A 22,882-nucleotide genomic window follows, 5' to 3' on the forward strand; every position below is an offset into this window, starting at 1 on the left:
CCAAATGCAACCTACAGTCCTCACCGGTCTGCAGGCGACGACTCTGATTGGCAATCTTGGAGGATGCGTGGACCTTGGACCAGACATCACTTGGCCCGCTTGGGATGAGACTTACTGTCTCTGCATTCGAGCTGAAAGGCTGTTCCCCCGTTACTATTCCCGACGAATGCGTGGCTTCCATGCCTGCATATCAATGGACGCCTCCCACGGCTTGATGAGCCTGACGAACTCAGCACATGACAAAACCACGAGCCCCTCTTCGTGCAGTTGCCGAGAAAGCGCGCGGCCCAGCATTGCTTGAAGGGCCTTATCAAGGCTGGGTTCCCAGCAGCCCAGCCTACTTCGAGAAACCCACCCTTCTTCCCACTCCAGTCTGTGTCGTTGCCAGGCTGGTGCTCTGCGTTATATTCCATTTCATTCAAACATTCACGTCTTCAACAGAGATTTGTGCCTTTTTTTTTTAAAAAAAAACAAAAAAAAAAAAAAAAAAAAAACACGAAAGCAAGCTGGGTAAGCAACTTAGTTTCAGCCTCGTGTGTCCCTGCAAAGTTCCTGCAAGTCCGTCTTGTTGCAGTCGAGCCTTTGGACTTGAGGACCCCAGTTTGCAGGACAATGGCACCATCTCCTGAGCGGACTGAGGGGATCCCATCCCTCACTGGGCCAGCGGCTGGTCCCATTGATGCACAGGGGGATTCCGTGCACACACAGCCTGGGGAGAAGATCGAGGAGAACAACATCGTTGGTCAAGTGCCAGTCAAGATGCAGGACAAGCAGCTGAAATTTCCAGAACGAACAAGCTGACGACCAAAACCATGATCATGGTGAAGACCAAGCCACCGGAGCCCCCCCGGATACAGCTACCACCGCTTCTCCCTTATTTCTCGAGATTCGAGCTTTGCAAGAGAGGCTTAGTCAGTTGCAACAGCAGGCAATACACGAGCAAAATGTCAACGGCCAGCACTTTGCGGATGATGAACGAACGGAGGCCCCAGATGCCTCGGAAGAGAAACGACTTCGAAAGCAGATACGGAGGGCTCGTTCGGCGAAGAAGTGGGTAAAAGACACGGAAGCACACGCTGAAACAACTGCAGATTCTCGAACCAAATATGCCTACACCGGACCCTTCATGCACTCCTTTTCAACTGAATACGGCGTAGAGGATCAGGGCAAATGCGCCATTTTCGATTTTGCGACTATGGACGAATATTTCGCATGGACGCTGTCGGACTTCAATAAGTATCGAAGAGATGATACGATGCAGAAGCCACATCGTGCTATTCGCCCGCTAGCTTCACTTCGACCAATATATTCTCGCAAACTTGGGCCTCCTAACCAGTGGGATACATCTGACAGCGAAGAGTGGAGTGATGGCTCAACCCGCTCTAGGGACTTCGACTACTTTCGTGCCAGGCTGCGCGGCGACTTCGAGTGGGAGCTCGACCGGCTTAACGCCCAGAGATCGAGATATCTGAAACACAAGGAGAAAAAGGCAGCCCAGTACAAACAAGAACAAATGAGAGAGGACGCCAAAAAGATACAGGAAGCGATGGCACAACGTAAAATTCCTAGCGATGATGGTACTTTGGCGTCAACTATACCACCCCAGGGGAAGATGTTGGTAACGCTGAATCGAGTTGACTGGGAAGCGTTCAGAGCTCACCGTTTCTTCCAAGAATCGCCTTTTGCCATCGATATTCTCACCGAGGAGCCAAAGATTTCAGCTAATCCCTGGAGAATTTCAAAGAGTAGCATCTTAGCCTCCAAGGTACAGGATGTATCTGCGATCAATCCGGAAGGGGGCCAAGGACCTCTACCGGAACGGATCAGAATTCATTCCAAGGAGCTCATCATGATTCTTTCTCGCATTCATGGATCCAAATTGATCACTGACCAAGAGGAGCAAAGTGAAAACACCTCGCTTGTCTTGCTTCGGCCATTCAAAATGCTGAGATATTATGATAAGGAAATACGAGAGTGGCATTTGAAGCTGCTACGTGATCACGAAGCAGCGCAACTCGACACCGAGGGTCTACCTACGACAACAGGGCCTCCCGATCCTGATGAGGCCGTAAAGGCTGTTGAGGGGCAACAGTCGTCAGACCCACAATCGATGGGGAAAGATAAGTCGGGGGTGGAAGACCCGGACGGCTACAGCACGTCCAGCACGGCTCTCGAGCATCTAGCTTGCTTGCTGGAATTCATGGACAAGTATCTCTACTCGAAGCACGCCTACTTGAACAGTGTCGGATGTGACAGAATCTCCTTCTCGGACATTTGGCATCTGTTCAAACCTGGAGACATCGTCGTCTCCAACGACGGCAAGCAGGCCTACCTCGTCGCCAACATTTTCACGCCTCCGCACAAGGGGGCTGATCGTTGGTCTTTCTATACCAGAGAAAAGGACGACGAGGAGTCTCGTGGCAAATCAGACATCTCCGTTTCCTGTGTCTACATTCACTACGATGGGAGGCAGCTCGGCCCGGTCCTGGAGAAATTCACGATCAGAAGATTTGATGGCGAGAGACCCTTAAACACCCTCGAAATCCTCCCTCTCCGCCTCTATGTTGCAAGAAATTTAAGGGGGCCCACCCAGATGGCCAAGTTTGAAGCGAGCGGGGAGAACGAGGCTCAGGTGGAGACTGGCGTTGCTCGGTTGCGAGAAAGCCTCATTGAGCGTGGCAGGAAGTTTGTCGAGGTGGCTGGAGTGAAGCACATGTATTACGCAGGCCTGACTGTCGACACCAGAGACGAGATCGAGAGCCAGGTGGTCATCGATTTCGAGGAGGCCTTGGGATCCGAAAAAAACAGGGAGAAGTGGTTGCCAGAAATTACGCCACTCGTAGGTCTAGCAGCTGATCTCACAGAAAACCAGGATTCCAGCAGCTGCACGGCCGAGTGTTGCTGGCAAGAAAACGTCCACAACGATTCCTACGTTGAAAACCATCGCTGTAAGAAATTCATCAGTGATATGATGGACGAGATCGAAGACAATCCACGGAAACTACCTTCCGTGGCCATCTATCCCCGGCCTTTGGAAGATACCAAGACGGATGAAAATAAGCTCAAGGATGAAGAGCTACTTATCATGTCGTATCGAGTCTTCGGATTTGCCCTGCGGGACCGCACATGGGGTGAGGAAATATACAGCAATAGGTTCTTCACCTGTACGCTCGCAAGCTAACGGTGTACATAGCACAGCTGGACCTATCGAACCTTACCCCTGTCAACACTTCTGCTGTCAAAGACGATATGAATGAAGACGATGACCCGGATGATGACGAATCGGACAAGACTGCCTTCGGACGCCTTGTACTGCCCCGGGGCCACAAGAAGATGGTTCTTTCGCTGATCGCCCAACACTTCCGAAACAAGGAGTCACAGCAGGACAAAGATGAGCAGGCCGACATTGTGCGTGGAAAAGGTACATTTCTTGGACATGGTGACTTGATTGTCTCTATCACTAAACTGTCATCAGGAAAGGGCTTAATCATCCTTCTCCACGGTGCCCCAGGAGTGGGAAAGACAACAACTGCTGGTGAGAAATCTTCGTTTGTTGACATGCTTTGACAGCACAGTGGCCCGGTGACCCATTTGCATGTTTGAGACTCTTGAATTAAGTGTGCAGGTAGCTAACCAGTTCGTGGCGGTTTCCAGAGGGGGTTGCTGAGAGATTCAGGAAGCCACTTTTCCAAATCACCTGTGGTAAGTGAGACATTAGCTTACGACTTCCACCTCGAGACAACGCAAAGCCGAGCTGATCAGGTTTCTCTACGTCCAGGTGACCTTGGTTCGAATGCCGAACAGGTAGAAACTGCGTTACAAACGAATTTCGCCCTTGCCAACCGATGGGGTTGCATCCTTCTTCTCGATGAAGCGGATGTCTTCCTCGCTGAGAGACGGCACCAGGACTTCACTCGAAATGGACTTGTCGCAGGTGAGTAGTCATCGCCTGGTTTGATGCCTCTTCGAGTGTATCAAATTGGACGCCGATGGGAACAGCAAACGAGTCTTGTCACCCGAGACGAAGGCTAATTCGCTCAACTTGCCGTTCAGTCTTTCTCCGAGTGTTGGAATATTACGCTGGGATACTCTTCTTGACAACGAATCGGTGCGTCTTGCCGGGCCCTTGAGACGCGTTTTCTCGAAAAAGTTCTAACACCCCATAGAATTGGCGACTTCGACGAGGCTTTTGTCTCCCGAATTCACATGAGCCTCCACTACCCACCCCTGAACAGCGTATCTACCATCAAGGTGGTCAAATTAAACCTGGACCTAATTAAAGAAAGGTACGAAAAGAGAGACAAAAAGATCAAGATCGAAGAGTTCGAAATTCTCGAAAAAGTCGGCGAGTACTTCCGTACCTACGAAGACGCCAGATGGAACGGACGCCAGATCCGTAATGCATGCCAGACGGCACTTGCCCTTGCCGAATTTGACGCCCAGCCTTCGAATAAGAAGTACGACCTGAAGGCACAATACGGTACCAAGGTCGTTCTCAGAGCGTCGCACCTGGATGTCGTCTCCAAAGCATACCTCGAGTTCATGCGGTACCTCAAGGAGGTTCACGGTGCTGATGCAGACACCCGCGCTAAGGAGTCGGGACTTCGGGCCCTTGAGTCCGTCATTGCAGCTATCAATATGGGCAAGGGCAGGGGAGCCAAGTCCTCGGAAAGAGATGGCGACAACGAGAGCCGCCATCTGGACAATTTCCGGCTCCAGAGACGTCCGCAGACCCAGACCCTGGGGTCCCCGTCCTCACAACCGGACGAGAGTTAAGTAGGCAGGCTCGAAACCTAGAGCTAAATGGATTGTTCGTCTCTCTATACTTAATGATGAATCCGAGTAAATTGATTATTCAAGTCGTGCTACGATACCAGTTTTCTCCGCCACTTACGCTCCAACACGCAGTATTTCAGCTGTAGGAATAAGAGGTCTTGTCAGGGCCCTTCCTTCCCTGACTCCCCGCCACAGGCGTCTGGCACACTAGAGGCTGAGCAGCGCAAAGTAGCAAGGTTTGTGCGGCAAGTGTGCGATAGGAAGACGGCGGGAGGACGATGAGGAGACTAGCAGTATGTCTCAGGGATTGTCAGTATCTCTGGGCTCTCACAAAACCTGGAAAGCCACCGTCTTTCGGAGTCGGTGCGAATGACGACGACGATCCGAGGCTTCTCGATCCTAACATGGTGACACCAGTCACTTCAACTGCCTACGGATCAGATCAGGCAATGTTCAAGAGGTCAAAGAGGAGGTGAGTTTGGTTGTCATATGCTTGGGATGGATTTCAAGTCTTTAGCCCGAAGCGAGAGGTAAAACCAAGGCACAAGCGCAGCGCCAGCCATCTCCAGTACAGAGGAAAGGTGAAGCGTGAAGAACGCAACCACTTCAAAGCCAATTCCGGGTATGTTAGCATGATGTCTATGTTTCCCAAACATATTTTGCTCTTTGCCATAGCTCAGCGGTTTTATGATTTGCTGAGTTGAAATAGAACTGATGGTTGTCACTAGTCCCACGCTTTCCCCAGCTATCCATAATATGATGACGCTCGACACCTCGATCATCCCGACGATTTCCACCGCTCGCGGGAATTTTTGTATCGTCGTCTAGCTGGTCCGGGCCTCGTTCAAGGTCAGGGAATAGGATGTCATTCTCATTCAGCATTTGATGACCGGGGCGTATGAACCTCTAGTAGATTGGCAGATCCAGACCGGGTCGGAGAAACTGCATCTCCCTGGCGAGCCTTCTCAGCCTCCCTACATTAGGTAGAGAGTGCAAGGAGAGTGGTACTGAAACCGTTTCAAATATTCTGTCAGGCTGGCACGGATGACTTTCTCGCTTGCCTGTTCCAAAAAGTCAAACTGTCGCCTGAATCGCCTTCTAGCGCTGGCAATCTGATGCAATTCAGCTAGGTCTGACATGGCCTCTCTCGCCGATTGACCTCCGCGAGGTAACCAAGCAAATCACTTTCAGACCCGCCCTTGGGTATTGCAGAAGCTGGCCAACTTTCAGACATGATGTTGGAAGCAAGCTTCATTAGTTGAGACAAGGGTATGGCCCAGAAACTGGCTGTGCGACAAGTGCGCGGGTGGTGGGAGTCAAATTGCATGGGATACCCTGTACCGATGATTTCACATGCAGGACAGTACTTCACGCCACAGGGCGAATTTATGAATACTCCGAGACCGCACACAACCTAACCTATGGTCTGGGAGATAAAAGATCAAAGTCCCCGATGTGAATGTACTTTGTAGGTTTGAGCAAGATACACACAGCAGTAGTCAAAATACACCCTCGACGGAGAGGGGACCTTGTCGGTAAGCGGACCATTCTGTAGTTGCGAGTTTGTCGGGCTCGAGTCCTGCAGACCCCTGGTCTGTCTCTCGCTTACCTTGGTTGCTACCGTTGGCTGCAGTCAACAGGAGTGCCGAACAGCTGAACTCGAGCGAGCCCCCGACAAATTCTCATCACGAGATTCATTTAGCGGAACCAGGAGAAACAGGCAAGTAGTCCGTACATTCTTTTCGAGAGGACCCGATTGGCCAACCACGCCTCATGCTGGGCTATGCTGTCAAGTGATCTGAGGCATCGATACGGTCTGTTTGAGACACAGCAAGACACAGTTCGACAGTTCCTGAGCACATTTGTCGGGCTGGTCGGGAACAAAAACACGCCACTGTAGAATCACGTGGTAGACTTGGTGTTTGCGGGTAAAGCGGCGATGCAACGTTCGCTATTTGGAGACATTTCACTTCAAGTTCGAAACAAAATTTTTCCCCGCATCGACTACCATTGCTAAAATACAGGCGACTCACAATGCCTGGCTACCGGCCTCGCAGAGGAGGCAGACCCTTTTCAAAGGGTCGCACAGGCAAAAAAGGCCCCGTGGCTGAGAAGCAATATGTCTTCAAGGGTTCCCGACTGAAAGAAACCGAGTGAGTGGCTTGTGAGCAGAATTGGTTGGAGTTGTGGTCCACTAATACCGTTAGAGATGATGCGTCGCAAGATGACGCTAGGAGCGAGGAAGACGCCTTGATTGCGGCCGAAGAAGATCAGTCCAGAGAAGACAAACGGGAGCTTCAATCTGCGAGTGAGGATGAGGCTCCTGCCTCGAATTCCTATGCCCTATTATTGCAATCGCTCCGCGCGGGGAAAGTGAATTCCGAACCTCCAAGGAAGAAGAGAAAGGTGTTGCGCAGCGAAAAGAATGAGGACACGAACAGGTCTGTGACCGATGAGGAACCATTTGAATACCGAAGCGCTCAGGAGGACGCATACGAGCAACCTTTGGAACTTCGAGAGGAAGTGGAAGCCGACGAAGAGCATGAAAATGGCCATGTGGCGGACGCTGATTCGGAAAATGAAGAAATCCTATTGCGAGATCCGTTCGAGAAGCATTACACGACAATTTTGGAACAAGATTTCAAAGACGCAGTTAGCCAGGTGGACCAGAAACAATGGTTGATCACTTCGTCCACCTCGGATTCGGGCATTCGCAGTACAGCTCTCTTCACAAAGGAGAATCCAGCCCAAGTCAGCGGGCTGAAATCGGCAAGAGATTCTCATCTAAAGCGCCGGCTGGTCGATGGTGGGACCAAAATCATCTCTAGTCTATCTTCGGACGAGAAGAACATCGCCGGACTTGTGTTCAACTACATCGACATCATCAATGGCGGCCGGAACGTTAGGAATTCAATGCGTTTGCGCGATCTATCCTGCTTGCATGCCCTTAACCATATCTTCAAGACTAGAGATCGCGTCCTCAAAAACAATGCGAAACTAAGCTCACTATCTACCGCTGAGGCTCTCGACCTCCGCGATCAAGGGTTCACTCGACCCAAAGTTCTCATCGTGGTACCTACGAAGCAGGCATGTGTGCGATTCGTCGAAAGCATTGTCAAGATCAGCGAACCTGATCAGCAAGAAAACAAAGCACGGTTCATGGAAACCTTTTCCCACGAAGACGGGGACGAATGGCAAGATAAACCGGAGGACTTTAGACAACTCTTCGGGGGCAACCACGAGGAAGATTTTCGGATCGGATTGAAATTCACCAGGAAGACGATCAAGTATTTCTCTGGGTTCTACAACTCGGACATCATCATCGGCTCCCCTCTTGGGTTGATGCGTACGATAACCGCGGGTAGCGGTAAGGACAAGAAGAAACCCCAGGATGCAGATTTCCTGTCTTCCATCGAGCTCGTCATCGTGGACCACGCAAACGCCCTACAAATGCAGAACTGGCAACACGTCGACCACGTCTTCTCCCAGCTCAATCTTCTCCCCAAGGATTCACATGGCTGCGACTTCTCCCGCGTCCGCCACTGGTATCTCGATGGGCAGGCTAAATATCTGCGACAAACCATCGTATTTTCCGACTATCTGACCCCCGAAATCAACGCCTTAGCCTCGACCCATCTACACAATGTCGCTGGACGACTGAAGCTCGTCCCAACCTATCCTGGGGCAATGCTCTCCATTTCCTCCCTTGCCCTGCCTTTCACGTCGAGCGTCCCTCAAACCTTTCTGCGTATCCCCTCGCCCAACCCCTTGTCCGAATCGGATGCCCGCTTTAAATTCTTCGCGACCACGATCCTTGCCCCACTCGTCCGTGACGCGCGTCATCAACGTGGCATCCTGCTCTTCATTCCTACTTACGCCGACTTCGCTCGTTTGCGCAACTACCTCTCAACATCCTCCGACACAACGGCTCTGTCTTTCGGAAGTGTCTCGGAATACACCCCTGTAAAGGAGGTGATGCGTGCGCGCTCGCACTTCCTCTCCGGCCGCCATGCCTTGCTTCTCTATTCGGAACGAGCGCATCACCATTTCCGGTACCGGATCAAGGGCGTGAGGAAGATTCTCTGGTACGGGGTTCCCGAGAATCCCATCTTTTGGACGGAGATCATCGCGCTCTTGGGGCACGCAACTGACAAAAAAGACGGACAGGTCCGCGCTGCCAAGGGCGGAGCGAAGGGGGTGATCAGAGCACTGTTCACAAAGTGGGATGTGTTGAAGCTGGAGAGGATTGTAGGGACGGAGAGAGTAGGGAGGTTGATCAATGACCACGGGGGAGATGCGTTTGATTTTGTATAGGTTCTATCAAATCGCCCCAAGAAGTGGGAAGGTCCTTCGGTTTTGAGGCATGCTTGAACGATGTTTGCCTGCCGAGTATGAGAAACGGGCCCTAAAATGCCGAACTCTCTGTGCGTCTTTGCTTTATTCCAAGGGCTGGTGCCAGTTACTGTCCTTCAATGCCCATTGCACAGCGGCTCTAACATCATCCACAATGGCTGCGGGCTCCCACGTCGGGCGACGGCCGTCTTGGTCTTTGTATACACCCGTTCTCGTCAACAGGCTGACCCAGTTGATTCCATGAGCCGACTCGTAGGTGTTTGCGCCGCGAATGTCGCTTTCCGGGTTATCCCCGACCATGTAGACCCTTTTCAACTTGGTCGGGTGGTGTTTTCCAAAGAGGGAGTCGCGGTGTCGCATCAGCTGCTTCTCCGCGAACGAGTATGTTGTCCTGTGGGGTTTGCCGATGACGCGCTTGTACAGCTTCGGAGGCTTGTGGTGGTTTTTGTTGTAGGTGACGGCACGCCAGAGGCCCTCGAGGGCCTCTCGGAACCCGCCCTGGCCCAGGCGTGACAGGTGGTAGTCGGCCGCCCAGAGCAGGTCCGGGTTCGAGAAGTACAGTGTTGGCTGTCCGTCCTGGAGGAAGCCGCTGTTTGGCAGGGACAGGTCGCCGTTCTTGGATGAAAATGTCCCCATGATGCCCTCGCGGGACAGCATCACATCGAGGATGACCTGCATGTCTAAACCCCAGTCGCGCGGGTCGTTGTAAACGAACACCGCTTCAATTTTCAGACTGTCTTCCGGAGATGTCGGGTGAATGGGTTTTGGTAGCGGACGTGCAAACGAGGCATAGTAATCACGCTGAAAGGGCTTGCTGAACGGCCAGATCTCTGGGTGCGCTGTGTATATATCCCCGGGCGTCACGACGTTTGTAAAGCCGTACATCTCAGCGACGTCCCTGCAGCGTCCATACTCGCCTCCAACCACCATGATGCATTTGTGCCGCAGACTGTCTTCTCCATGTATCAGCTCGGCAAATGGAGTGTGCGACTGTATAAAGTTGGAGGTATCGAGCGGTACAGAGAGGGTTGAGGAGAGGTCTTTGACTCGTTCCGACTCATGCTTCCCGCCGCCATTGGTGAGGAGCATGAACGGGATGCGATTGCGGAGGAGGAATTTGAGCGTCGACGAGGCATGGGGGATCGGTTTGGAGCTCCGAACGAGGACACCGTCGATGCTGTCGAGACCATGGTCAGTATGGCAGTCAGAGACGGCGCTTGCCTATCCTTACTCAAAAGCGAACGCAAAGTCCGGAACGTTTTCCCTGCTGCTACCACTTTGCAACGAAGGTCTTTGGGAATTGAGTGAACTGCAGCGCAGTTTCTGGCGACATCCTTGAGGGGAGGAGAGGATCGGGCGACTCAAGGACCGCGACGTGAGGCCCCAGCAACGCACCCGCATCCTCAACAATGGTCATCCTCTCTCCTCCAGTGGGTAGGCTGGGTGCAGGAAGAGTATCATTTGGATGTGTGCCAGGGTGTGCAGGGTGTGCAGGGTGGGGCGGAAGAATGACTGCCCAGATGCCCTATCGTGGTAAGCTCGCGTGAGATGCGAAAAAGGGCTCGTCGAGTTGGCATATTAGGTGCAAGGGCGTGCAAATGCGTGCAAAATGCGTGCCGACCCGAATGACGCGTCAGAGCAAGTCTCTCGTACTCGTACCGCCCAAGCCAGTGGCCGATTAGCATTGCGATTCGATCGAGTGAGCCACCAAAACTGTTCCTGCAGGGAAAAACAGGACTTCATGTCTCGTCAGAGATTATCCCACGCGGTCAAGCCTTGGGTAATATATTGCGGATACTGCAATTCCTAACTGCAGACTAATCTTCGCACGGTTGTGAGATAATAGACGGGAATTGTGGCGAACACCCTACCTCCCCACGCACCCTTACGGCCCATTAACCCAAACAGGGAGTCGTAAAGGGAACTCTGCCATGGATTTATAGCGAGGGATCAAAAGAAGGATGACACGTCTCAAGACTAGGTTCGGAAGGATCTCCTCGCTGAGAGAGTGAAGGCGATACGCATCAGAAATTGGGTCTGACGGTGGCAGACACCGACGATGCTGTGATAGAACATCGTGCCACCGGTTCATCCTCCTTGCCTTCTGCCTGGGCCTACTTTGTAGTTCTGCGGGTTCCAGTTGATACGGCGCGAAGTTCCCGGCTGGTCCAGACGGGCACATGAAACCACTTTGCGAGCATAAGAGACACAAGCCTCGCTCTCTTTTGCAATTGTTTCAGGGTTCTTTGATTTTTATATCGCTGTGCACATCAGAGAAATTGCTCCCGCCTCGTCATCTGGTACATTGACGGTCGTGTTAGAATGAAGGTATGAGCGGCTTGTATGGAAGGATTTCCGTTCAATGATGTTAAGCACCTTCTTCGTTCTCCTGAGACCCTATTTGCCTTGGGCTGCAGATAAAAGGAGAGATCAGCAAAGAAGAGGAGACAGCCCGCTGAAGGCGGTCTCATCAGGATCTTAAGAGGCTTTCCGAGGCAATGCCTCCCATGCAACATCAGGCATTGCGACTGATTCTAGCCTCGTGGGGTGTGAGAAGTATAAAAATTCTGCAGGTTGCGAATGCAACACAGTGGAATGATACGTCATAAGCAATGCTAAAGGCTGGGATGGGGTTCGTTGTTGTTGCGTGGTTTGACGATGCACGAGAGGAACCCACAACTTGTCCGAAACATATCCACTGAGAGACGAGGTCGTCCTGGAGGTCATGCAGGGGAAACCATACTGCTACACGAGAAGCTATTCTTGTCTTCAGAAGCGCAACTTCGGGTGAGCATGCGACTTCAAAGCTAAGCCTCATCCAAGTGGAACGACATCATCCAATAGTCGCCCATTCGGATATACAGCCTTGCACAATTCTGCTTGTGCAAGGGAAGTGGTAAGGATGCCCACGTGTGCTCGGAAGTGGCCAACCAGGCTGGCAATCAGGGGACGCCTCCTGTATCTGCCGTGAGCTTGTGTTTTAAGCCTCTCTGGCCTGGGATGATCATGGATGCGACAGAGAGATCTGCTCTGCAAATACGCCTCGTCATTGTCCGACAGAAATCAAGGCACATCTCAGAAGCTAGCCGAGACTTGAGATTCTGGGTCCTCGGTACGGAGTACAGGTAGCTGAGTCGGAGTACCTTACTTGTACTTCGGTACATACTTTGTACTTGTTATGTACCGAGTACTTGGACCAAGTAGGTAGCGTTGTTGAGGGCAGGGGTTGTTATAAGTGCCCATGGCGCGTGAGCGGTTTTAATCGAAGCGAGGGGCGCATTAAAGGATTTATACCGAGTATGGATTGGCTGGAACGGAAGATGAGATGGAGAGACGTCGAGACACAGGCGGGTCTTGGCGGGTCCCGCTAACACGCCAAGCCGGAAAAACGAGAAGGCGAGAGGCGAAAAGGAGGCCGCTATCCCCGAGTGGGACAACGTGACCAGCGGGTTGCTGAAGCCACAGCTACTTTCAACCTCCAACCAACATCCCAGTTTTCCAGTTGCCCAATTTTTCCCTTCAACAGCCCGCTTCTCATCTCCTGGCCATCTGCAAATGCCATGCTCAACATCTAATCGGCGCTCTCGGCGCGCTCTGTTTGCTTCCCTGAACCCTGCTTAAGTGCGCAGACATGGGCACATGCACACATTCATCCACGACCGATACGCCTTGTCGCCCAGAGCGCACTGTCGTACTTGTTCTTGTAGTCACAGGCACCTGCACACCACCAGCATCGTCCTAAAGATAACAGCCAGGGGATTGCCCTCGCTAAGTTCGCGAATCGCTTATGTTTCCGAACTAGCATTCTGTTTTCGGGTAAGCTATTAGATCACGATCACGATTGTCTCTTTTGGGATGAAAAGTAATCCATATTTCACCTGTGGGTATCATGATGACACTTGCATAGTGAACAGAATCCCATTTACTACCTGTATCCGCCTTGTCGATGGTATGACGAAGGTACGATGGGCTGTTACAGGGGAGGTCCTTGCTCATATTGTATATGCAACGTTGAACTCCTCCCCATGATATGCCACCCTGGACCGATTGGGCCGCAGTGCTCCATGCAAAAAGAGCAGTACTTGGTACAAGTAGAGTATATGAGTGATATCCGCTTTTATCCCGGCTCGCCAACAGTTATTCCCTGTCAAAACTCCATACCTAGGGTATCCTGTCTTTCACCTCTCTGTTTCCAGCCCTATGGATGACTTTGCCGTCCTTGCCCTGGATTTTGGCACTACTGCTCAACCCCGAGAAGGCATAGCCACAATGCCCATTTCAGTCAATACTATTATTTGACTGTCTGTCTCATAGTACCGTGACCTGGATTCGCACAACTTTCGTCGCCTGACGGTTATCTCATTTCTATGGCCCTGTCAGGGATACTTAATCGTCAGCAGCTTTGGCATGGATAGCATCTTCTGTATTCGAACATCCGGACGCCAACGCATGCACCAGGTATGTGGAATCTGGAATCCTCAGCGTGGGTCGCTGCAGCCTGTTCCTGGATCCCTCAAGTTCCCCCCCCCGTCGCAAAACCCAACCCGTGTTTGCCACGGTGCATGAGACTCATACAGGCTGGCAGCAAACTTCTATGACAATGCTTACCATGTCTCATATATCTCCCCACTTGCTGGACTGTGTGACGAGTACTACGCTGGTCGATCCAGGTATCCTCCGATCGAACTCTTGCAGCCCCAGTCTTCGGGAAGAGGCTGAGCTTGTTCTCATTGTTTCCGTATCGGTCCCTGTTGGTCATGGAGCACATGGTGTGTGGTAGGCTGACCTGCGATGGGGAGATTCTCGATTCTTCTCCCTCGTCCTCTCCTTGATGCACTTCTCTTTATACCCTCTTTCTATTCCTTCATGACTTGATGTCCGCCAGTCACTCGCTACTATTACGGTTGCCACACTCACTTTCACAGTTACCATCGTCGTAACTTAGTCCTTCGTTTGTTTCCCTGTCTACAACATGTTCTTTAATACTCTCGCTTGGGCCGCTTTAGTCTTTCTGTCGAGTTGCAGGGCTCTCAGATATGATCCAGCTTTCCTCCAATACAACCTCAATCAGAATAAGTCAGCAGAGAATCCGATAGACTACTGGGGAGAATGGACGGACCATCAGTATCATCCTTCGCCGTCGAACTGGCGCTTTCCGTTCTATACGCTCTTTCTTGACAGATTTGTCAATGGCGACCCCACCAACGACAATATAAATGGAACAGCATATGAACATGACCTGAATTCCAACCAGATGCGCCATGGAGGCGATCTGCAGGGCCTTGTCGACACGCTGGACTACCTCCATGGTATGGGCGTCAAGGTATGTCCGCTTTTTCACCATTCGTAGGACTGGGCTAATCAATGCAGGGATTGTATATTGCCGGTTCTCCCTTCATAAACACTCCATGGGGCTATGATCAATACTCACCGCTTGACCTCTCTGTCCTCGACCAGCATTTCGGAACCATCGACATGTGGCGAGCTGCCATACAAGAGATCCATGCCCGCAATATGTATGTTATCCTGGACAATACTTTCGCTACCCTGGGGGATCTCATCGGATTTGACGGTTACCTCAATACCACGACGCCTTTTACGCTCGCAGAGCATCAAGTGCAGTGGAAGTCATCTCGCCAATACCATGACTTCCACTTTGGAAATAGTTACAACAAGACATGTCAATACCCAAAATTCTGGCTCGAGACGGGATACCCTGTCGGCGAAGATGTCACAAGCCAAATGACCGGCTGCTATGACAGCGAGTTTGACCAGTATGGCGATACAGAAGCCTTCGGTGTCTTCCCAGACTGGCGTCGTGAGTTGTCAAAATTCGCATCCGTCCAAGATCGTCTGCGTGAATGGCACGAGCCTGTCCGCCAGAAGCTGGAGAACTTTTATTGTATGATGATTGCGCAGCTTGACATCGACGGTTATCGATATGATAAAGCTACACAATCCACAGTTGACGCCATGGGCTACATGAACAATGCAATGCGGCGATGCGCTCGACGATTCGGAAAAGACAATTTTTTCACCCCCGGCGAGATTACTGGCGGAAACGTCTTCGGGTCGATCTTCCTGGGTCGTGGGAGGCAGCCTGACATGCTGCCCGAGAATCTGACGATGGCAGCCACAATGACCAACGATTCTGCCGACAAATATTTCCTGAGAGACCCCGAACATGGTGCCCTCGATGCTGCTGCCTTTCATTACACAGTATATCGTACTCTGACACGCTTCTTGGGTATGGACGGCAATCTCGAGGCTGGTTACGATGCTCCCCGAAACTTCGTGGACATGTGGAATACTTTTCTGCTCACGAATGACTTTGTCAATCCCAATACTGGGAAAGTCGATCCTAGGCACATGTACGGCGTTACGAATCAGGATGTCTTTCGGTGGCCCGCCATCGCCAACGGAATTCATCGCCAACTGTTGGGCCATTTCATAACCACGATCCATATGCCTGGTGCTCCACTGCTGCTGTGGGGTGAAGAGCAAGCATTCTATGTACTGGACAACACGGCATCAAACTACATTTTCGGTCGACAAGCAATGTCTTCAGCAACTGCCTGGCAAACCCATGGTTGCTACAGTCTTGATTCCACACAGTTCTTCAAAATGCCGCTGAATGCATCGCGTCATGGTTGTCAAGATGATACAGTTAGCTTTGACCACAGGGACCCGTCGCACCCCGTACGCAACATCATTCATCATATGAATCAACTGAGAGAACAGTTTCCCGTCCTGCAGGACGGCTTTTTCCTGCAACAATTATCCAATCAGACCCAACAGATCCAATATCCTGGTTCCGGCAATGTGACCACCGAGACTGGCATGTGGTCAGTGATGCGCTCCGCCTTTCCTGGAATCCAGGATCTCAGTGGTACGGGCGCGGGCAATCTCCCTGTCTGGCTGCTCTATTCGAATGCGAATGCATCGACCACGTATACCTTCGATTGCAACAACAACGATACGGATTTGAACACGACTAGTTTGATTGCTCCGTACGACGCCGGCACGATCGTCAAGAATCTGTTTTACCCTTACGATGAACAAACTCTTACGGACAGCGTCCATCGCTTGGGCATTAACGGGTCAGCGAACCCAAATGGTTGTCTAAGCAGCCTTCATATGGCCGCTTATGACTTTAGAGCTTACGTTCCGTTGGATCAATGGGTAGCACCGAAACCGATGATAACTAAATTCGTCCCTGGCCACGACGTACGCATCGAGTCCAAAGTCAGTGAAAATGGCACGGAGTCCGTCAACATTGAGCTCCAATTCTCGGTGGAAATGAATTGTGAAAGCGTCACAAATGGCATTACCTTCAACTCCACTACTGAATTGGGAACGACTCCAACCATCGACCAAGGCAGTGTCCGATGCTCCAATCTCGAGAATGCACAAGCTCCTCCATATGTCGGCGCTATTTCATCCACCTGGTCCTGGTCGGCCACGCTGAACAACGTGGCCAATGGCATGCATGCAGTTTCAGTCCACAACGTATCATCCCAGGCCGGAGAACCCACGAACGCCATTGATCGATTCCTGTTCCGGATCGGGCAGAGAAACAATCCAATCGTATTTACAAGAACCGCGAACTACTCGTCAAGTCTTCTCAGCAAGAGTGAGAATGGATCCTTGATCATCTCACATGCGGCGGCTGGGGCAGACAAATGGCGATATTCTACAAACTGGGGATCGTCTTTCTCAGAATGGATGCCTTACGTCGGCGGGAAAACTCAGATTGAAGAGCAGGCTTGGACTGGAACAAAGTTACAGTCTTGGAAAGGCACTCACGTCCATGTGGAGTATTTCAGTCGCCTAGCAGGGAGTAGCGACCACATCCAACAGGGCGATCTCGGCTTCAGCACACCTCGGCGGTTTCCCCATCTTTTCTTGAACGGGCCTTATAACCAGTACGGATACGATGCTGGTCTCGACAACGAAATGAAACTCACAGGCAACTCAACTTGGGCTCATCATTTCATGACCGAATGGAGTCTGAAGGGTGCCCTAGCCCAAATCAACGTCTGGGGTCTCAACCCCGACGGCAAACCTGACCAGACAATTGTGATGGGCGATGCCGATGGAGACTCTGTCCTCGATCGTCTCCCACCATCGTCACTCGCGGCAGTCGTTCTGAACATTACTCAGCCGCCTCCAAAGCCACATCTCGGATGGCGGGTCGTCATAGATGATGGCAGTTTGCATTTCGAGCTCCTGCCGTCCGGTAATATGTGGACTCAGCTTATCCTCTATGTGCTCCTCTGGGTCGTCCCAATCATCACAGCAGCCTTTGGCGTGTGGTCATTTATGCAGTCTTTTTACCAAATCAAGTTTAATGAGATTGGTATATCAGAGAAGACTGGCCTGATCCCAACGGTCTTCAAGAGACAGTTCAAAAAGCTAGCTGATGAGGAAGCGTCCCCGGGCATTCTGACGAAAATTTCCCGTAAACCAAAGTTTCTGCAACAATCCGACACCGTCATCGATCAGCAGAAAAGACGCACAGTTCTGATCGCAACAATGGAGTACGACATCGAAGATTGGGGTATCAAGATCAAGATTGGGGGGCTCGGTGTCATGGCACAGCTGATGGGTAAGAACCTAGGTCACCAAGACCTGATCTGGGTCGTGCCCTGTGTTGGAGGCGTAGACTACCCAGAAGACAAGAGAGCGGATCCGATGACAGTGACAGTCCTCGGCAAGCCATATGAAGTCCAGATCCAGTACCATGTTCTGCGTAACATCACTTACGTCCTTCTCGACGCACCTGTTTTCAGGCAGCAGACAAAGGCCGAACCTTATCCCCCTCGAATGGACGACCTTTCTTCGGCCATTTACTATTCAGCATGGAATCAATGCATTGCCCAAGCCCTCAATCGATTCCCTGTAGACCTTTATCACATCAACGACTACCATGGCTCGGTGGCTCCACTATACCTCCTCCCGAGAACAATCCCCGCCTGCTTGTCCCTGCACAATGCCGAGTTTCAGGGACTGTGGCCGATGCGGACAAAGCAGGAACGGGATGAGGTGTGCTCCGTCTTCAACCTATCTTCTGAGCTTGTACAGCGGTACGTCCAGTTTGGCGAAGTATTCAATCTTCTTCACGCCGGGGCTTCATATTTGAGGGTCCATCAGCAAGGATTCGGAGCAGTTGGTGTGTCCAAGAAATATGGAAAGCGATCATATGCTCGATACCCTATCTTCTGGGGACTAAAGAAGGTCGGGAGATTGCCTAATCCCGACCCATCCGATACGGGCGAGTGGGACAAAAAGCTTCCCAATGAGTCCGATATCCAGATCGACCCAGAATTTGAAGCTGCACGGCCTGAACTGAAGCGTCAGGCTCAAGAATGGGCTGGCCTGGAGCAAAACCCCGACGCCGAGCTGTTTGTTTTCGTCGGACGTTGGTCCATGCAAAAAGGCGTCGATCTGATTGCAGATGTGTTCCCGTCGATTTTAGAGTCCAATCCAAACGTGCAGCTCATCACCATCGGACCTGTCATTGATCTGTACGGCAAATTCGCGGCACTGAAATTGGATCGAATGATGAAGCTCTACCCTGGTAGAGTCTTCTCCAAGCCTGTCTTTACAGCCCTTCCTCCATTCATCTTCTCTGGAGCTGAGTTTGCTCTGATCCCTTCCAGAGACGAACCTTTTGGACTTGTCGCGGTTGAATTCGGTCGTAAAGGTGCCTTGGGCGTAGGCGCCAGAGTTGGAGGTCTGGGGCAAATGCCGGGCTGGTGGTACACTGTTGAGTCCACCACAACTGCGCATCTACTTCATCAGTTTAAGCAGGCCATCCATGAGGCCCTAAGCTCGAAGACGGAAATTCGTGCGCTAATGCGGGCACGATCGGCCAAACAGAGGTTTCCAGTTGCGCAATGGGTTGAAGACCTCGAAATACTGCAGTCCACAGCTATCCGTATCCACCACAAGATCGAAGCTACGAGGCGCCATAGCGCTGTAGGAGATCTTCTGGGATCCTCTTCCTGGAACACTCCTGGAGGATCTGGTGCAGCCACACCAGCTGGTTTCCGCACCCCAACATTTGGCCATTCGCGACTGTCAAGCTATACAACCTTGCATTCTCTCACTGCTCGTCTCAAGAATCTGGGTCACAGTCGAGAACAGAGCCAGGATACCACTGCTGACCGTCCAACCTCTGACCATTCGCCGGCGGCTTCTGGCCTGTCGCGCTCAGCTTCTCTCGGGTCACGCAGAGGCCCTGGTCATGTCGACACCCAGGATGAACATGATGAAGAAGAGCCGTATATGCCTGCAGCCCTTCCTCCTGTTCCCGATATCGACGGAGACGATACTGGGCTGGGGTCGGCTGCTCTGCAAAATCCCAATGAAAATCTGGATGAAGACGACGAAGATATTGGTAGCGATCTCGAGGATGACGATGAGGAGGGCATTACGATACCTATCGAGAACCCCGGGCAATATCAAAGGGTACCTGTGAATGACGACTCCCCCTACTCTGCACGATCAAACAATGCCTTCCGATCAGATAGAATGGTTGGACTGGAGCTAAGTCCGCCAGCGAATAGTCCGAAGAGAAATGTTCACTCGTCTGAGCAAGGCACGCCTAGACCAGAATCGGGGCTTCTCATTCCACCGCCAGTCCTCACAGACAACAATCGCATCTCGAGTAGCAAATCGCTGCTCTCCATGAACTCAATAGTGGGAGAGAAAACCGACTTTCAACTACAAAAGGTCGATCCTTTCTTTACGGACAGCAACGGCGAATTTGCAAGGACTTTCGAAAAGAAACTCGAAGACCTTAAGGGGAGCAACTCCGAGTCTACAACATGTATTGAAGAATTCCTGATTAAGTCAGAGAAACAATGGTTTGACACCTTCCGCAACGTAAAACTCGGAAGGCATACTGCCTACTCGGGCCGCTCGAGCTTCCACACCAACCGTGATTCTCGTCCGACTTCGGCCGCACCTTCTATCTATGGGGGCAACACCGATCCTGAGTCTCAGCCCGACACCAACAATCTTGCCGAGGAGTTTCTGCTGGGCAAGGACTACAAGCCGCCCACTGGCCTGAGGAAATGGATGCAATTGCGGATTGGAGATTGGCCAGTATATGCCTTTTTCATGGGCTTTGGGCAAATCATTGCAGCCAACTCCTACCAAATCACCCTGTTGACTGGAGAGGTTGGGCAGACAGCAGACAAGCTCTACGCTGTTGCTTCCATCTATCTCGGCACGTCGGTATGCTGGTGGCTCCTCTTTAGGCGGTTTCAGTCTAGACTCTGTCTATCTTTGCCATTCTTCTTCTACGGTCTGGCATTCATTCTGATCGGGACTGCTCACTATGGGTCTACCATCAGCAACCGAGGATGGATCCAAAATATGGGAACGGGCATGTACGCTGTGGCTTCGTCATCGGGCTCCATCTTCTTTGCTCTCAACTTTGGCGACGAGGGTGGCGCTCAGGTCAAAGCTTGGGTGTTCCGAGCTTGCGTGATTCAAGGCACACAGCAAATCTACGTCGTGGCGCTGTGGTACTGGGGTGCATATCTCAATCGACAGACAGTCGACGCCCTCGTCACTACTTCCGATCCCATTTCCTCGACCTGGAAAATCACAGTTATCGCGCTTCCAATTGCATTTCTGCTTTGGTTTGTTGGCCTTCTGATGTGGTTCGGTCTACCTAGCTACTACAGACAAGCCCCCGGCAAAATGCCGAGCTTCTACAGGAGTTTGCTGCGTCGAAAGATTGTTCTCTGGTTCTTCGTCACAGTACTCATCCAGAATTTCTTTCTCTCGGCCCCATATGGCCGTAACTGGTCGTTCCTCTGGAGTAGCTCGCACGCCAAGACCTGGCAAGTTCTATTACTCGTCGTCCTATTTTTCATTGGCGTCTGGGCTGGCCTTCTGTGGCTTTTTGGCGTGCTTTCCAAGTCGCACAGTTGGATACTACCCCTCTTTGCCATTGGTCTTGGTGCACCGCGCTGGGCCCAGATATGGTGGGGAACTAGCAACATAGGTCTTTATCTTCCCTGGGCGGGCGGTTACACGGCTTCAGCGCTCGTTTCACGTGCGCTGTGGCTATGGCTTGGTACGCTTGACGCTATTCAAGGCGTGGGATTGGGAATGATCCTCCTCGCAACACTGACGCGGGTGCACGTTGCATTCACCCTCGTGATGGCACAGGTACTTGGTTCAGTGGCTACTATAATAGCTAGAGCTGTTGCACCCAACAAAATTGGTCCTGGACCGATCAGCCCCGACATCAGTGGTGGAGTGAGCAATATCTGGCAGGCCTGGTTCTGGATTGGATTGGTTGCGAATTTGAGCATCTGTGTCGGGTATTTCAAGGTGAGCGAGGACTCTTGTCTCTGTCATTGAGCGTCGATGTCCCGGAGCTAACATTGTCTTCCCGCAGTTCTACCGCAAGGAGCAGCTGAGCAAGCCATAGGCGGGCCACGCCTTCGGAGTCTCATTCCGCTTGTGAAATGGTTTCGATCTTAATGATTCTGATGATCAATACGGGTGGATGGACATACGGATATCCAACCTTGTTAATACTACGATGGGATACAGTGGCGTGGGCTTTAAGTCTCTTCATTCTGGAGGGCCAGTTGATTTTTGGGAACAAGAAGGAGGATTAGACTTCTGGTATTGTGAGAGTGCAAATAAGGGGAGTCAGCCTTGTCACGTGGGAACACCTGCTCCGAAAGGCTATATATGCACTCCCGAACGTTGGCACTGTAGATAGCAAATTGCCAAATGCCAATAGAGCTTACTTACTTGATAGTTGAAGAAACCTAGATACAATCCTCACAGCATTTCGCACTGCAATGATGCCTTTGCAATTCCTTCGATTCCCCGACCAAGATCTACGGTCCATGCACACACTCTGTCTCGAGATTACCATGCACATATGTCCTAAGTAGTAGTGGGAGTGGTCCGGTCAGCATGGAATAGCATAGCATTAGCATAGTGGATAGATATCCAGCGCCTCGTCCGACAAAGGAAACTCTACATCGAATTGACGCGATCGGCCAGGCGTACAAGTCCTCGAGGTATAAACCGAGTTTTCCACTTTGTATAAGTAGGGAGACGAAGACGGGGAGCGAATTCCTATGCTATGCTATTCTATATATAAAGTTGATGGTGTTCTTTGTCTCTCTCCTGTTCTCTCGCCTTCCCTTCCACTCGCTCCAGCATAATGCTTGATGGCTGGCTTGGGATAAAAAATGCTTGACCTGAGGCTACGTTCCACGAGATGGTTCATCGTCTCGGAACGTGAGAGGGAGGGGGGAGTGAGGACGAGCTGATAATCGAATTGGCCGTGAATGTAAAGGAAGGGAGCAAGAGCTCAGGCAGAAAAGACTTGAAGCGATGAAGAACCTCACGGCTGAGCTGGCGTCGGTCTGCTGGGGGAGAGAGGACTACCTACACTGCTCCCGCTCTTGCTGCGCCACCAGCTTCGCCAGAGGAACCTCGCGGATGTGGCCAAAGCCTTTGGCTCAATGGCTCCCTGCATTCAAGGACGAGGACGGCGTGATACGGGATCTTTCTGGCCTACGGCCTTCGCCAACATAATTTTCCGAGACCGAACACTTCTGAACTCTTCGGCTAACAATGCAGGCTATCCCGTGTGTACCTATATTGGTGAGGAACAAGTTGTGATGAAGCAACGTAAGGAAGTTACCGGAAAGCTAAGAGCCATGACTCAATATAAGGCTAGTTGAAGTGCTGGTGGTAGAGAGTA

At 51.6% G+C, this 22,882-nt stretch overlaps 4 protein-coding genes across 4 annotated transcripts; 3 read left to right on the forward strand and 1 right to left on the reverse strand.

Annotated features, from left to right (window-relative positions):
- Window positions 1–612: 612 nt before the first annotated feature.
- A1O5_04778 (uncharacterized protein) lies at window positions 613–4,776 on the forward strand (the record flags this gene model as incomplete). Its single annotated transcript, XM_007745382.1, has 8 exons — window positions 613–738; window positions 788–3,131; window positions 3,194–3,421; window positions 3,476–3,535; window positions 3,655–3,702; window positions 3,779–3,934; window positions 4,054–4,108; window positions 4,167–4,776. The coding sequence occupies 8 exons, from the start codon at window positions 613–615 to the stop codon at window positions 4,774–4,776; spliced, it is 3,627 nt and encodes a 1,208-aa protein (XP_007743572.1).
- Window positions 4,777–6,810: 2,034 nt separating this feature from the next.
- A1O5_04779 (uncharacterized protein) lies at window positions 6,811–9,090 on the forward strand (the record flags this gene model as incomplete). Its single annotated transcript, XM_007745383.1, has 2 exons — window positions 6,811–6,929; window positions 6,984–9,090. 2 exons carry the CDS (start codon window positions 6,811–6,813, stop codon window positions 9,088–9,090), a joined length of 2,226 nt encoding a protein of 741 aa, XP_007743573.1.
- Window positions 9,091–9,213: 123 nt separating this feature from the next.
- On the reverse strand, window positions 9,214–10,530 carry A1O5_04780 (HAD-superfamily subfamily IIA hydrolase; the record flags this gene model as incomplete). Its single annotated transcript, XM_007745384.1, has 2 exons — window positions 9,214–10,306; window positions 10,361–10,530. The coding sequence occupies 2 exons, from the start codon at window positions 10,528–10,530 to the stop codon at window positions 9,214–9,216; spliced, it is 1,263 nt and encodes a 420-aa protein (XP_007743574.1).
- Window positions 10,531–14,101: 3,571 nt separating this feature from the next.
- A1O5_04781 (alpha-1,3-glucan synthase) lies at window positions 14,102–21,513 on the forward strand (the record flags this gene model as incomplete). Its single annotated transcript, XM_007745385.1, has 2 exons — window positions 14,102–14,452; window positions 14,500–21,513. 2 exons carry the CDS (start codon window positions 14,102–14,104, stop codon window positions 21,511–21,513), a joined length of 7,365 nt encoding a protein of 2,454 aa, XP_007743575.1.
- Window positions 21,514–22,882: the final 1,369 nt, after the last annotated feature.

This window comes from Cladophialophora psammophila (genome assembly GCF_000585535.1).
Source record: "Cladophialophora psammophila CBS 110553 chromosome Unknown aczJe-supercont1.6, whole genome shotgun sequence".
NCBI classification, from domain to species: Eukaryota; Fungi; Ascomycota; class Eurotiomycetes; order Chaetothyriales; family Herpotrichiellaceae; genus Cladophialophora; species Cladophialophora psammophila.